The sequence below is a fragment of the Choloepus didactylus genome, chromosome 17 (assembly GCF_015220235.1).
Source record: "Choloepus didactylus isolate mChoDid1 chromosome 17, mChoDid1.pri, whole genome shotgun sequence".
Classification (NCBI taxonomy): Eukaryota; Metazoa; Chordata; class Mammalia; order Pilosa; family Megalonychidae; genus Choloepus; species Choloepus didactylus.
Window position 1 is genome coordinate 67,454,162 of NC_051323.1, and position 17,225 is coordinate 67,471,386.

Sequence of the window (17,225 nt, forward strand, 5' to 3'; positions counted from 1 at the left end):
GCCCGTCTGTTTCTTTGATGATGTCACACTGGGTTCCCTGGAAGTCCCCTCCAGGTCTATTGCTGCTCAGTAACACTTTTCTTAGTTTTCTTACCAGGTTCTTTCTTACCTCCTCATTTGAGAAACTCTGGAGTTGTAACCATATATATATAAAAATAAATGCCATTCCTAGCTCCAGGCACTTGAATCCGTGATTGAATCAGCACATTTGCTATAGGTCACAGCAATTTTAAGCCAAAGGCCTGCATTGCAGTACCTGATAGACTGTGGTGGAGACAGGATGTAGAACCTGGTGAGTAAGAACCATTTGTGGCAGAACTGGAGGGAACGACAGTGGAGGAGGAAGCTCCAGGAACCAGTCCCTCCACCAGAACAACAATGCAATGGCAAGAAGTGTCCGAATCGACTATTTTGAAACTCCAAGGTCTAGCAGAATGCTGTATAAACATCCAGGGAAGAGTGGGAGGAAGAGGCTGATAAACTGCAGTAAATGCCAGCAAATTTCAGTCTCTTTGCAACACCTAGGGGTATTTGTTCACCCTGTGTCAAGTGCTTGCAAAGGGAAGGTTGAAGAGCGAGGAGTTCAGATTGAGAATTATGTATTATAGATGAATGTGAGTTATTAATTTTGTAATGATTAAAATAAAATCATTTAGCATATGACTTGGTTTTAAGCGAGTCAAGAAATGTACTAGAATGTAATAGTAGTTTCAGGGACTATTCATTAATATTGGGTACCAAGAGAAAGATTCCGGTTATCTATTTTTGAAATCTGAGTGGGCAGACATCCACTATTTTCTGCTAAAGCTTGTGTAACTAGGAGGATTCTCCCCCTCCCTCCACTGAAGATATTTCAGTTGGAGGGAAACACTTATGGACCCCTGGGAATTTTGAACTTTGAGAGGTTTAAAACAGGTTTCCTGTTTAAAAGCTGATCTCTCAGATACCATGATAAGTTACACTAACTGCCTTCTGCTCTTATGCTCCTGCACTACCACCGCTACCAACCCCCAGTGTTGTCTGTGGTACTAGGACTGCTACTTCAGGGTTTGTTTTTACAGTTAGCAGGACCTACACGGGTTGTTGTCACCGATTCACACAGGTCCAGAAAAGGCCTGAGCTCCCACCTCATGTGTGGTTCACTTGAGCTTCTAATCCAGTGCTCTCTGAGTCCATTTCCCCTTTGGTTACTGTTATGCAGCATTTAAATATCTTAAGGAACAATGAAGGGAGTCAAGGACAAAAATTAAAGTTTCTTGTATTTTTTCCTTTTCATATCAATAGAATTTTAATCAAAAAATATTGATGGTACAGAAAAGTAGAGAAAGAAAAGGTAAACTAGTTTGAGGATTTTCAGTTAACAGGAAAATTTTTTTATGTGCGGTCTTGCTGTGAGAGCACTCGCTGCACAGGGATTTTGTGTTTTATGGGTCATGTGTGTCCCCCATTATTCAGTTATCCTTGTTCCAGTGCAGAATTACCTTACTTTCAGGAGTGTAGTGTTTATTCTTAATGCGTCTTGATGGATTCATGTGACTGAGTTGCAGGCCTAGCATTACCAGTTTGATGAATTACTTAACTGTTGAATGTGATTTCCTGTTGTCTGTCTTGATACATTTGTACTGCCTTTGGAATGAGTCATGTTACTAAACTTTCTTTTGTTATTTTAAACTAAAATTGCTGAATCTGAAGTTTAGTTGGATTTTTCAAAGTGAGTAGAGGAAAAGGCACTTGCAAACGTGTAATAAATTAACATGATAGCTGCTTGCAGAGGCTGAAATCTGTATTGTTTTAGATGTTTTGATATGAAGACTTGTCAGTGCCTTTTAATATTAGTGGAAGAATGATATACTAATTCTTTGTCCTTCCTTGTAACAGTTTCTGGACCTTTGCTTCTGGTGCTCTATAACTTGTCAGTCTCCCTCTTCAAACCTCAGACTTGATATTGTAGCCCAGACACTGGCTCGCTGTTACTGCCCTTGGAAGGGGGCATGGTGCTTATGTTAACATAGTTTCATCTTTACAAAGCAGTTACCTTTTCCCCCACCTGCCCTACTGTCTAGCCAAGTCTCCCCCCCCACTTTTAAAATTCAGTTTTATTGCGATATATTCACATACCATACAGTCATCTACGGTGTACAGTAAATTGTTCACAGTACAGTTACATAGTTGTGCATTCATCACCACAATCGATTTTTGAACATTTTCATTACCACATAGAAAAAAGAATAAGAATAAAACTTAAAGTAAAGAAGAACACCCAAACACATCCCATCATGCCATCCCTCCCTGTTATTCATTTACTTTTTGTCCTTATTTTCCTATTCGTCTGTCCATACACTGGATAAAGGAAGTGGGAGCCACGAGGTTTTCACAGTCACACGTCATGCAGTGTAAGCTACATAGTTATACAATCTTCTTCAAGAATAAGGGCTACTGGGTTGCAGTTCCACAGTTTCAGGTATTTCCTTCTAGCTATTCCAATACACTAAAAACTAAAAAGGGATATCTATATAATGCATAAGAGTGACCTCTTGACTCCATTTGAAATCTCTCAGCCACTGAAACTTTATTTCGTTTCATTTCACATCCCCCTTTTGGTCCAAGAAGGTTTTCTCAATCCCATGATGCCGGGTCCAGACTCATCCCCGGGAGTCATGTCCCTTGTTGCCAGGGAGATTTCCACCCCTGGGAGTCAGGTCCTACGTTCCCCTCTCCCCCTGTAAAGAGTTGGTCACCCACACACTCTCACGACAGTGTTTCTTCTCTTGCCCCCCTTTCACCGTCTGTCCTTCCAGGTTGCTTGCACCTCTCCGGCATAGGCAGCTCACCTGACTGGAACCTAGACGTCTGCCTGACCCCCACCCCACCCCCATGCCCTCCCATCTTTTTGAGAAAACAGCTGGAAATGACAGTACAGGAATGCAGAATCCCTGATGACTGGGTCTTTCTGGGTAGAGTCAGAATATTACTGGGGCCTCGTGTTCCCCGAGGCTGTCACTTAATTGCAGGGTCTGAATGGTACTTGATGTTCATGGTGACTTCCCCAAGCCACCAGGAACAGTGGCTTTAAGGTACTCAGGTTTTCTGGATTCAGGCAGACTTCCATCCAAATTGGTCTCTTAAAGGACAATAATGTGGTGCAGAAATTATTTTACTTTCAGTTATCTGCTAACTCAGCTGTGCAGAATGACTCATTTATTGTGGCTGTGTGGGGGGTGGGGGGCATTAGGTGACTGAGGTCTTACAATATTGTCTGTTTTGACTGTTTCATTCTTAGTAGAGGTTAAGTCTACACATTCCCTGCCATTTAGGCATAATTTTCTTTTAAGTGATGCTATTCCACATAAGGTAACTGTACCGAGGCCTCTAATTTTAAACTCTTTAGGGAGGAGAAGGCACTGTGTTCTTATTATATCACTTGACGTGTCTCCGAATGCTTACATATTACTGTGCTTTTTCCGTCTTCCAGCCCACCCATAGCCCATAGGTCACTTGTGGCATAACCTGCTGTCTGTCACAGACAAGAGGCCCTGCTGGAATGTGAGAGGGAGGGAGAAGTGGACAGGCAGAGTCTACTGTACTAAGATAGAGGGACGTACTTAGAAGGATGAGATGTGCAAAAGAAGGAGCCTGCTCCCCACTCACTTGGTTTGGGCTTTGGAGGAGTGTGGTGTATGGATGCACATGTGTCCATTAATGCACACGTGCATGTCACGGCACGTGCATCTGTGGGATCCTGTTGCCATTGTTCCTGTTCTGCTGTAGGGGTGTTTAGAAGACTGTGGGGTTTCGTGCCACTCTCTGAGCACTCTCTCTTCCAAGTTAATTATGTGGTTAGTTGTTGTAGATGGCTCAAGCATTGCTGTGTGTATAGTATGGCCTCTCCCTTTGGTTGATTTTTGGACAGACCCTGCCTGGGAGAGAGCACTCAAGAGTGAGGCCTGTGGTTTTGGGGTTTGCAGTGCAGAACCGGTTAAGCAGCCTTCGCCCTTGGGATGAATGGGTGTAGAACATTAGAAGGCCGTGGTCAGTGGACTGCTCGGTGCTGATCTCATGCCATTTACCATATGTCATATAGGTTTCATGTTTTCTAGTAAAAATAAGGAAATTTGAAAAGGGAGATATGGATTGGAATAAAGTTGAACTACAAGTGGTATGGGTGAAGCATCCAAGGAGAGAATTGACAAACCAGGCTTGGCTTAGTGTCTAGGTGTGTGTTCATCTAGCTCTCGGGGCTTTAGTCTCTCCTTCTGAAACCAACTATTTTATTGAACTAGGCTTTCCTATCTTTTGAGCTCCTCAACATTTCAGTTTCTATGAAAAGCACAAATTGATGTTTGTTAGAATTTACTTGTTACACATCTAACCTTCACATACCAAAAGACCAGCTATGACAATGAGTGTGTATGTTGTTGTAATAAAAACTGTATATTCAGAAAGGGATGAACGAGCTTGAGTTTGGGCCTTTTTGTTCTTACGGACTTCAGAGTGCATAAGAATCACCAGAGAGGCTATTCTGTTCCCCACTTATAGAATTCTCGTGTTTGGGTCTCTCATGGAGCCTGGTTGTTTGCACATCACCAGTGAAAGTGAGTGATTTTTGTAACTGAACTTAAACTTGTTTAGTAGTAAAACTTAACATGCTCCAGTAGACCACTTAAATCTAAAATAATAACACCTATAAACCCACAAAACACCACTATGAAATCATCAACAAGGAATGAAGCGTCCAGATTGGATGCGAATGGAGAAGCAGCTAGTCCCTTCCCTTCTGCAGCAGTAATACCCCCGTCACAGCACGATGCAGTGCACTTCTGCTTGCTCCTGCTGGATGAAGGAGACTCTGTCTTCTGGGCCGAGTATGGTATGTCACAAGCCACTCTTGCCCTTGTCTGTCTGGAAAGAGGTGACAGGGTTTTGCGACCCAGCTCCTAGTCCTGGTGAGTCACTGCATGGCCTCTTCTGTCCTCCAGGCCTGTTGCCGCCGGCATGCCTGTCCCCTCTGGGGCTGGTGAGGGTTATTTGCAGGGCTCCCAGCTTTGGGGATCCATGTGGGCTTCAAGGCCATCAAGGCAGTCCTCAAGGGCCCAGCTGCCATCTCTGTGGCAGGTCCACACCATAACCCCAGCGTGGTCTGCCTTACCCTCTCCTTTTGCACTTCATATCAGAGCACAGCAGCTCATTTCATGCTGCCCTGTCTCCTGCATTTCTGCTGTGGAGTACAATGCTTCTCCGTCACCGTGTAATGCCCTTCTTGTGACTTGCTTTTTGTTTTGTAATTAAGAGCTCCTTGTTTTATCCTTTTTGCTGTGCAGGGCATGTTGTGGGCACTGGTTAAATGTCAGCCTTCAGCTTACTGAGATGTGCTTTCATGGGCTTTGTAAGGCACTTAGCCAATGTTGAGGCACTTAATCTCTAAAGTTTTTGTTTCAGTTTTAAACTCAGCATAAAGAAGCAATTTGATCCCCAGTACTTATTGAAAGAAAATTTATGATAATATAAAAGAAGTAACAAAAGCCCATGCACCAGTTCTCTGAAAGCCAGGTGCAAGTGCTTCTGAATGTCCCCAAACATACCTTCTAGTTTCCCCAGAGAATTCCTTCGGAATGGCTGGATCCTGATAAAGACGTTCTTTCATTGACCTTTTCTGATATATCATAAGAAGGAAAAGGCTGGGGATTAAAAATCAGTTTTTATTATCAGTTATTCTACTGCCATGTTTGGTTCTAACCATTTAGCATATTGATGCTGTAGAAGAACTCTTGGCACTTCATTGTAAGTTGGTTAAATAGGACATTTATGGTCATTTCTGTTTTCAAGTTCACAGCCTGGTGTAGGGAACACATCTAGGTATGAATCTTGTGCCAGTTAGCCTGACCCTCTCCAGGCTCACTTTCTCCATCTGTAGAATGGTGGCAGTGCTCCTTGTGTTGGGTTGTGTGTGGAGTAGATGAGAAGCATTTAAAGTGCTTGCTCACTAAACGTTCCTGGAGTGGGGCAGTCCTGTGCCTTGCAGTGTTGTCACAGCCCATCTCCAGGAATATAAAGCACTCCATTGTGAGGTGCTGGGCTGCTGTGCCTGTGCACCCCCCTGGACTAGGAAGAGAAGAAAGCGTCTGTTATCCTAAAAATTGTGTGTTTACTTACCTTACTTAGTGTCATAAACTTTTAATAGAATTTCCTTCTCTGATATTCTCTCTACTCGCAAGCTGAATGTCTACAAAAACCTTTATGATTATGTAAAGAAAGAGACTTAAGTAGAAAGCACTATGAACAGAAAAAGTGCTTTTGAGTTGCAGCACCTGTTCTTGTTAAGGTTTGAGGTGGTGGTACCTTCTAATAGCAAGGATACCTGAATGAAGGTGAGAAGAGGGGTGGTAGAGAGTTTCGATAGAGTAGTTGGCATTGGACAATGTCCCTTAGCCTTGGAGTCTTGGGTTAAGGGGTCTTTCCATCTCTCTCATTCATTTGCACCACCTCCAGCTTTCCTCTCGTGGGCATACTTTGATCATCAAATGTATTTTAATGGACTTATTGGAGTCTAGGTAGAAAATATGCAACTTGAGTTAGCTAGCTAGTTTTCGGTGGTAGTAGAAAATTTAGGAATTTAGGAATATTTTAGTTGTCATCTTATTATCTTGGAAATTTAAAGCTTTTCTAGAATGCCATTCCTTCTACCATTAGATTCCTCTTTGTGGATTTGAAACAGACTTTATTGGAGGCAGACAGACAGGCTGCCACATTGCTCTGTGTTTTAAAACCAAGTGGCCTTTGTGAAAGCCTTGTGGATCACACTCCCTTTATCCAGTGTATGGATGGATGAGTAGAAAAATGGGAACAAAAACTAAATGAAAAATAGGGTGGGGGGGGATTTGGGTGTTCTTTTTTATTTTTATTTTTTATTCTTATTTTTACTTTTTCTGGTATAAGGAAAATGTTCAAAAAAATAGATTGGGGTAATGAATGCACAACTGTATGATGGTACTGTGAACAGTCGATTGTACACCACGGATGATTGTACGATATGTGAATAAATCTCAATAAAACTGAATTAAGAGAAAATGGGGAAAATAAAACAAAAACCAAGCGGCTTGAATTTTCCTGGAACATGTGTTATAAATGAATTACATATTTGCAAGTGCAAGGTGTCATTTTGCCGAGGTTAGAAACATGAAGTAGAGTTACAAATCAGGGCATGTCCCTTAGCTTGGACCTCTGCCAAGAATAGGTTGCGTTTTCCTTTAAAAAAAGAAAAGAAAAGAAAGCTGTAACCGGCCCCCCCTCCCCCCATTTTAAGCTTAAAAACAAATTAAATGCCACGATAGTTACCCTTCTGAAGGGGACAGTTCTAGTTAGTGTGAGCCAGGCAAATGTTGCTGCTAGTTCGCTTTTCAGGAAGTAATACTGATGTTAATTCTAAATCTTGCTGTGCCTGCTAACCCAACTCGTTGAGAGCATAGAGGAAAAATAATTTAAACTCTTTTTACAAAAACAAACAAAAAAGCCCAGAACGTCTCCATAGCAGGAAGTTGACAAGTTGGTAGAAACAGTAGGAGTTAATCTCTTGAATTTTATATTATCATTGTGGAAAGGGCATATAATTTAGTAATAAAATTCAATTAAAGTTCCTCATCTGTACAATAGAATAATGGCTTGTTTTGTTGCCCTCACATTGTTTTTCAGGAGATACTGAGAAAACAGATGTGAATGGTATTTAGGGACTTTTTGTCATTAAATGTCACATAGTCCATTAATGTTTTTTTACATAGTGCTGCATATAGACAGCAAGCCATGGCCGTTGAATCTCTGCCTTTTGGCATTTTATGATCCTGGACGGGACACCAAGCCCAAGAAATGTGGATAATAGGACAAAAGTAAAGTTCATAAATGGAGGTTAATGTATGTATATTAAATATTCTGACCAAGTAATTAGTAAATCAGTGTATTTTAAGAACGGATGATAAAGGGAAAGAAGAGTCCTATTAATATAAGTTCAAAACACAGCCTTAGTTTTCCACGCAGAGGCTAGATGTTTCGGGGCCAGGATGCCAGATGTCCAGCTGCAAGACGCATGCTGCAGGAAACAGCTGGTGAGAAACGTTGCGTGGGTCCACATGGCATGAAAGAACTACTGGATGGACCCACGTTTCAGTGAGGAATGCCTTCTCCTGTGTCCTTCTGTTGCCAGCACGGGGCAGCCAGCTTATAGCACGTGTGTTTTCTCTTCCCACACTTCTTAAACAGAGGAAAGGAGGGCCGTGGGGTGCTGCTTGCGATGCCAGGAGAGCCCTGTGGGCTGCCCCAGCGGTCGGGTCTCCATCCCGGGGTGGGGGCACCAGACTTGCTCAGACCTGAGTCATTTATGCATTCTCTTACAAACACAGTTTTACCCTTTTTATAGCTCTCGACACAGCCTCTTTTAGCACCCGATTACATGCATGTTAAATTTCAGTACATTTATCTTTGGGTTCTCCGTTCACATGATTTTGCTGGTCTTTTTGTATACTTGACCTCAGCAATCTCAGCAGATCTGTCATTATTTGTTAGCTTCAAATTTAGAGGTTGGCAATTTAAAAAAAGACAGGGAAGTACATTATTTTCCTCTGCCCTGCTGCCTTCCCCCATATTGGCCATCCCTTTCGAACAAGAAATGGGTCTAAATTGACTACAGCTGAGCTAGGGAGAAAGGGCAGGACCAGTGTGGGGTTCCAGTGGGGGCGGGGAGAGGAGGAAGTGGAGCTCATGCTGGATGGGAGCCACCTTACATGCTTTGCATTTCACTTCTAGCCTGCCTAACTGGAGAAAGGGGTTAAGGCAGCCTAACGCTGGTTTCCCTTGCAGCTTTCCCAGGGAAACGTGGTGGGGCGGTAGCGGAGGGGGTTGTCCAGGGCTCCCCAACTCCCAGGTGCATTTCTTCCAGGATACTGGAAACTGTTTCTTAGAAAACAGGGAGGCAGAATTCTTAGATAATTTCCTGATTTAAATTTAAATTTAAAATGGGGCAAATTTGGGACTAGTGCCTTTTGTCCTTTGCGACTAATGATTTGTGCTTTGTTACAAAAATAATTGATTGATTGTTAGGTCCTGGTTCTGAAATCCCTTAGTAAGGGCAACTCATATTCCAGACAAAGCAAGAGCTGAATGAATTCACAAATCTCAGCTTTTATGCCACTGTCAAGCTGCTAAGTCTTGAGGATGTACATTTGTGGTCTTGAGTTCTCGCACAGAGGGAAGCGTGGATCATTTTCTGGTTCTTTAGTCATGATAAACATGTCTAGTTCAAGAAATTTAACTTTGATGTAAAGCATACAGTCTATATTCCAGTTTTTCCATATGCCCCAATAATGTCTCTCTGAGCCTTTTCTCCTTTCTTGTTGGATCCCATCCAGGATCATGCATTGCGATTTATTTGTCATTGTCTCTTTAGTTGTATGTGCACATGCTCCCCCCCCCCCCCCCATATACAACATAAACTTTCCCATTCAGCCATTCCCAAGCATGCCATTCAGTGGGATTATTCACATTTAACAATATTGTGGTGTTCTCACACCTTCCATTACTATACCTTTCCTATCTCCTGAACTCGACACCCACTATGCATTAACTGTCCTTGCCTCCTGCCCCTGGCAGCCTATACTCTTAATTTCTGTCTTTGTGAACTTGCATATTTTCCAGTATTTTCTTTGTAGTTACCATGAGGCTAAAATTTAACATCCTAAATCTATAACAATCTTGTTTGCTTTGATACCAAGTACAGGAGTATATTCCTATATTGTACCAAGTACCAGGAGTATATTCCTATACTCCTGTAGATCTTGACTCATGTTACATGTTTATACATTAGGAGCACATGGCATCACTTTTGAGGAGTAGGAGGTCTTCTAGGATGGAGACATGATGTGTCTGTAGGCAAGGTGAAAGTTAGAATGAGATTCTTGGCTTGTGGCTCTTACTTGTCATGGTTTACAGTGTGTTAAGTCGTCATGCAGTGCCTGCTGGTGAACTGTGAGGCTGTGCTGGTGGTGTCCTTCCCGCTATCCCACATATAATTGAGTCATAGTTGTCATGTGGTTTCATTTTCATGGAGTTGCTTTGTCGTAGTTGTAACTTGAGTTCTTGCTTTAGCTCTCCAGAATAAATGGATAGCTTTCCTAAAAGATTGAAGTTCTAAAGTTCGCAACTCTTGTTCATTGTGAGAGCGTCAGAGGGAGGCTCTTGGAAAATAGGAGAATGTTCTTTCTGTTTTACATGTGTTACAGAAGGGCTGGTTCCCACAAAGTCTTTAAGCAGATCATGCTCAGGACATCTGGGTGGCTGTTTGTTACTGGTCTAAGAAAGGACCAGCAGGGCCATGTGAAGAGTGGATGGAGAGAAATGGGCTGCTGACAGTTCATCCCAGACTCCTCATTTGGGCCAAAGGAGGAGGACGTCAGATTTGTTTGAAATGCCTGCAGATCTACCTGTATTAAAAAATTTTAGGTCCTAGGTCAGGAATTATAATGTATCTGTGAGAAAGCTGTCACCCCTCCTCCATTTCTCATTGTATCCCCCCTGTTTCCTGGGTAATTTTTCTTGCTCCTCCCTGCATTGGGATTGCAAGAAAGCGCCAAGGAAGTAATGGTGCTTGTAGTGTTGGGGGAGGGGAGAAGTGATGGGATTACTGTGACCCATTTTTGAAAATAAAAATAAATACCCAGAGGCTTTTTTGTGGGGTTATGTTCTTCATGTGGAATGTTAAGAAGGACAAGATGATTAATCTAATGTGTAGAAGAAAACATTATTTGTTTGGATTGAGAGACAAAAATAGGTAAATTAAATACACAAAAGAAAGAGGGAATTGATGCTTAATCAAAACTCATTTATTCTACTAATTTTTCTGTTTGGTGCCAATTGATTTTTCTTTTCTCTTTTTTTTTCAGGGTCGACATGTTAAAACTGGTCAGCTGGCAGCGATCAAAGTTATGGATGTTACTGAGGTAAGGTGGGGTCATATATGTTTTTAAATAAATCATTAGATTAAAAAAAAGCAAAACAAAGATCTGCCCTCAGAGTGTTGTTCTGTTTGGAGAAGCTCATAATTTGAATAAATTCCCTCATGTGACATTATGGATTCATAAGGTCCGAGAAACTAGTTGGTTTAAATTTTTGCGGATGGTCCCCAAGTAATGAAGAGGCAGACACCATTTCTTAAAAAAACAAAAAACATGTCTGAGTGATGTCATCCTTAGCATCATAATGGACCATAATTGGAAACATTTTCTGTAATGGAAAAAGAGAATTGAGAAGGGTCACGTGAATTAGAGAGATTGAGGGTTTGGGGGTGGGGAAGGCGTCTCTAGGGTATTAGGCCACATTTGTGTCATTTCTTTTATTTTTAATGTGGGGAAAGAAAACAGATCCAGTGAAGTTCCCAGAGGTTTGAAAACAGGAACATCTGCTAGAATGCTGAGCAGATTGTTGGCAAAATTTAGTAGTAAAAAATAGTTTTTGAAATGGTTACATGAGGATTTACTGTGTAGCTTTAGATGGGAAAGAGAACTTAACCCAGGCAGAAGGTGTGTGTGTATCTGCATGTGTGCGTGTACGTGTATGCATGAGTCCTTATTTAAGTTTTTTAGTCATAGATTACTATTTTAAATCATATTTTAAATCATATTTTTAAATCATATTTATCTGAAATTTTACTGTATGCTCTCATATTTGCTTCTAATGTGCCCAGTTATGAATAGGATTCAACGTCACATTTCACAGAGGCCCTGGAGATTGGGGATATCTTAAATCAAACCACAGTTTCCCCAAATCTGAGGTCTGTGAAAGAGACAGTGGCTCTCAGATGTACAGCTAAGAGAGTGGGGTCTCTAACAATGTATCATCTCCACTTTGCATGTTCAATTCCATAATGTGTGTATATTCCGTGGTATGTAAGAAAGAATTAGAGAACATTGTAGTCTCCAGACTATGGGACACCACACAGAGCTTTATACACAGATACTGAAGCTATGACGTTTTAGGAGGTGAGTGCTCTCTTTTCTCTGTCACATAAAGGTAGGCTTTATAAAAAAAAAAAAACAACCATCATTTGGCTCAATGTTCAGAAGATTTTGATAGGAACAGTTCTGTTACATTATAGTGTTACTATCTTGGTATATAGCTGAGTGTAAAAAAAATTGGATGCTTTCTAGTGAAATATTATATTTAAAATTATTTTAAAGAGTGATGAAAGAGCAAATTTCAACTTACTGTGATTTAAATAGTTGAATTCGGTGAATTTATGGAAGTATTGCCTCTTATTGAATTGATTAATAACACCTTCATACCAATGTCTCCGTCACACGGCTGTGCCTGTTGTCAGTTCTTCATTGGGAAATGGTTGTCAAAAAAAAAAAAGTACAGTACAGTGAAGTCCCGCAGGCCCTTCAACCAGTTCCTCCAGTGGTAACATCTTGAATAACTGCAGTACAGAATCACAACCAGGAAATTGACATTGTTACTCTCCACAGAGGCTATTCAGTTCCCACCAGCGTAATATTGAGGGTTGCTTGAAATGGTAGTTTGAACTTTTGACAGACCCTTCAATCCTTGTGTCTTCATGTCAGGTTTTTATTACTGCTTTTGTACGTAAGGGCCTGGTAATTTCGTTTATTGCAGTTTTGGAATATACCATTATTTTGAGTTGACACTCTAGAGGGTAAAAAAATGAATAAAATTAGATCAGTGATTGTAAATTTTAGGATTCATGAACTCCCTGAGCAAGGTTTGTCTCTGAGAACTAAATTTTACATTTCCGTTTCAATAATTTTCCCCAGATTTTTTAAAAAATAAATCTTTTCATTTAGAAATAATGTTATAGTTAGAGAAAATTTGCAAAAATAATAGTAAAAAGATCCAGTGGTATCAACATTGGTACAAAGAACATCCATGTATTCTGACCCCAATTCACCCTTTTAAAAAAAATACATATTAGAGAAGTGGGTTTACAAAACAATCATGCATAAAATACAGGATTCCCATATACCACCCTATCATTAACACATCTCATTGGTATGGTCTATTTGTTACAATTGCTGAAAGCACCTTTTTATAATTGCACTATTAACTGTTGTCCTTGGTTAATTTAGAGGGTAAAAAGATGAATAAACTTAGATCAGTGATTTTTAATTTTGGGATTCATGAACTCCCTGAGCAAGGTTTGTCTCTGAGAACTAAATTTTACATTTTCATTTCAATAATTTCCCTCAACTTTTTTTAAAAATAAATCTTTTCATTTAGAAATAATGTTATACTGTGTAGTACAGTTCCGTGGATTTTTTTATTTTTATTTTTAAATTTTTATTCTCTTACCATCCACATTCAGATATAAATTTCAATGCTGTTAATTACATTCATGATGTTGTGCTACTATTACCACTATCTATTACCAAAACATTCCTATGGTTCCAAATAGGAACTCTGTAACATTTTTAGTCTTAACTTCCATTCCTTATCCCCACCTCATCTCCTGGTGACCTATATTCTAGGTTCAGGCTTTATGAGTTTGCTTATTCTAATTATTTCAAATTGGTGACCTCATGCAATATTTGTCCTTTTGTGTCTGGCCTATTTCATTCACCATGATGTCTTCAGGGTTCATCCATGTTGTCGCATGTATCAGAACTTTGTTCTGTATGTAGTATCCCCTTCCACCCCCCCAGTTTTTAATGTGAAAATGTTCATAGGTACAGAACTGTTGCAGAATGAACACTCTGTACCCTTCGCCTAGACTCAACAGTTGTTCACGTTTGGCTGGTCTGTGAATCGTTGCTGAGAGGAATTTATAGGTACCTCCAGGTTGCTTCACCTGTAAATACCTCCACATGATTCTCTTATGTGTAGAGGCAGTCTTTTGCATAATCATGTGACCACCTCAGAGAATTAATAAGGGGCAGAGGAGGACTAAACATTTCTTTGGCTAATGCAGAAAGAACAGAGGCAAAGTTAATGTCTAGTATATCGTGTCAACTGGGGATGAAATGGTGCTCTGTGAGGGCTGCTTCGTCGCAGCTCACCAGGATGTGGATTGGGGGAGCTGCACCAGGCCAGTGCTGTATCCCCGCTCGGCCTTCCTGGTGCAGGATGGCCTCAGCATGGTGGGTTCTCGGAGTGCGGTCCCTGGACCGGCAGCATCAGTACCTGGACCTGTTAGAAATGTAGAGCCTCCAGTTCTGTCCCAGACCAGTGCCCCTGAAACTCTCTGTAGGGCCCAGTGTACTTAGTGTGCTTTTGGTGAGAGTGTTTGCCATTCCAAACACGGGGCTCTAAGCAGATTTGTTGAGAACTGATTTGATCTGGACCTTAAACGATGGATGGAACTTGGCTGTCTTGCTTTTAGCAGTCCAGTAAGTGAAGACTTCACTTTAGTCTTAAGACTAAACTCTGGCATATTCTTTGGAGGACACAAAGCTGTTGGTCACTTTGAGATGTAGGGAGCCAGTCAGCTTTTATTGAGTACCCACCGTATCCCTAGCCCTGTGCTCTGTGGAGATACAGGATAAAAGCCGAGTAAAAACCTGGCCTCTGCCTAAAACAGCCAAGGAAAAAGCCAGCTTCTGCCTGTTATCAAATCAGAGAGGGAGGAGGCTCAAGAGGCCGAATCTAAGCAGTGTGTATCACCTGGAAGACCCCTATTTGAGGCCTGCCGATGTGGGCCAGCTGATGAGGGCATCTTCCTTGTGCTCAGGAAGTTCTTGCTCCGGCAGGAGGGACCGGATGACAAAGGAAGGCCCTGTACTGGGGCCTCCGAGGCCTACTGATTTTACCACTTTACAGCTGGAGGGCAGCACAGCAGAATGAACAGGCTGTTCTTGTCTAGACTGAAAAGAACAAAAGGAAGGGAGGGAGAGAGCTCCACGGGCTGAGAGAGCTGTTGTTCCCCCTTGTCATTTCTAGGTGGCCAGGAAGTGCTGCAGGCATTAGGACGGGGTTCTGGTTTCTTAGATGCAGGTGCCTGGTGGCACTTTCTCTGCCACCACTCCTGTTCCTGGTTCTGCCAGGCCCCCCAGATCATCACGAGGTTGTCAGGATGAGCGCAAACACATCACAGAGACCATGTGCCAGCCGGCACTTTCCCCCTGTATTCTCTCCTGCCTAATAATCTTTCACTTTTTACCTTTAGCTTCCTTTCTTCCACTTAACTAACTACCTTCTCTCCCTTAGCTGCGGAAAGAGAAATTGATGTGCCAAGTTTTGAGATTGCTAGATTTCTTTATCTGGCATTTTCTTACCTTAGATAACTTATATGCGGATTTAAATGCTGTTGATCTTAAGATTTCAACTTCCCAGTTTTGCTTATTTCCCTTACTCAGCCTTTCTGTGGATTGAGAAAAGACCACACATTGTATTTTGGGGGGGGGGGGAGTTTTGGTATAAGACACATTTTTGAAGAAAAGCACTTAAAATCAGTTAGAAACTAAATTTTTTTATATCTTATTTAAAAATTATAATAATTATTGTGGCAACTAATAGTTCTAAGTCCTCAGAATACAACAGTATTTCTCAACTCCTTTTTCATGATCACTTCTCTTAAGAGTTTTTTGTTTTTTTTTTTTAAAGACATTTTTTCCCCATTCACTTCTGATTAAATTTGAATACCAATATACTATATGTCTGTTAATGTATGGTGTGTGTCTCTGTTTTATAAATAAAAATAGTTAAAGTTTTTATTCCACCTCCAAGAACCACTTTTCATCTCTTTGGGGTGACATCACTCCGATTGAGAACATGCTGAATAGAGTACTGTAAACACACAGAGTGTTATAAAGGAGCCAGAGTAAGCTCTGTACTCTTCATAAGTTTCTTTTCCTTTTTGTTTTTTTATTCACTAGATATTAGAATTAATCTTCAGTGATAGAGAAGATAAATCGGCTGGGAAAGTGTAGGTTGGGTGAACGTGAACTAAAGACACTTTCAGTAGCCCGGGTGCCAGGCATCATGTCGGGTACTTGAAGCCGTTGAGACAGCTGTCACCTTCCCCTCCGTCTAGGTGCGAGAACAAAGACTGGTCTCCAGCCCAAGCTTTTCTGATTGTGCAATCCAGGCCTCTTCCTTCTGAATTCCTCAGTTCTTCTCTCCCCATATGAAATAGAAAATTAATTTAGGTTTAAGACTGAACTGCTCATTCCAGTGTTTTAAAAATATAGCTCTGCTTTCTGGGTTATGAAATGTTTCAGTAAAATATTGTTTACTGACTTTTTCAAAAAAAATAAATAGCTCTGCTGGTGATGATGTGATATTAAAATTATGAAAAGGATTAGGTTTATTTTTTTGGAAGAGATAGAATATGTTTTTATTTTGAATTAATTCATTATAATTACAAAATATGAAAAGTCCCCTTTTTTATTCTTGTCTGATTTATTTATTTATGCATTCATTCCTTCACACATTTTAAATTTTTATTGTTGTAACATACATACAAGTCAAAATTTTCCATTTTAACCTCTATCATGTACAATTCACTGATATTAATTACATTCACAATATTGTGCTACTGACACCACCATTCATTACCAAAACTTTTTCTTCACCCCAAACAGAAATTCTGCATCTGTTATGTATTAACTCCCCATTATACCACCCCACCCCTGCCCCTGGTAATATGTAATCCATCTCTATGCTTATTCCAGGTATTTCATACAAAAGAAGTTATATACTATTTGTCATTTTGTAACTGGCTTACTGCATTCAGCATGATGCCTTTAAGGGTTCATCCATGTAGCATGTATCAGAACTTCTTTCCTTTTTTACAACTAAATAGTATCCTGTTGTATGTATGTGTCACATTCTGTTTAAATGTTTATCTGTTGCTACTAGACACTTGGATTGCTTCCACCTTTTGGCTATTGTGGAAAATATTGCTATGAACATTGGTATATAAGTATCTGTTCAAGTCCCTGCTTTCAGTTCTCTTGGTTATATACCTACAAGTGAAATTGCCATGTCCTATGATAATTATATGTTTAACTTTGTGAGGAACTGCCAAAGAATTTTCCACAGGAGCTGCACCATTTTACATTCCCACCAGCAATGCACAAAGGTTCCTATTTCTCCACATCCTCTTCAACATTTGCTATTTTTTGTTTTATTAGTTATAACTGTCCTACTGGACGTGAAGTGGTATGTCATTATGGTTTTGATTCACATTTTCCTAATGGCCAATGACATTGTGCATCTTTCATGAGCTTATTGGC

The 17,225-nt window shown here is 40.7% G+C and overlaps 1 protein-coding gene across 50 annotated transcripts in view; it reads left to right on the plus strand.

Moving 5' to 3' along the window:
* Nucleotides 1-17,225, plus strand: part of MAP4K4 (mitogen-activated protein kinase kinase kinase kinase 4) — a 206,324-nt gene that overhangs the window by 83,358 nt on the left and 105,741 nt on the right. For all 50 annotated transcript variants that reach the window (XM_037806473.1, XM_037806475.1, XM_037806474.1 and 47 more), the window contains exon 3: nucleotides 10,923-10,979. In XM_037806473.1, coding sequence (XP_037662401.1) covers nucleotides 10,923-10,979 — 57 coding nt within the window. The remainder of the gene's footprint in view (nucleotides 1-10,922; nucleotides 10,980-17,225) is intronic.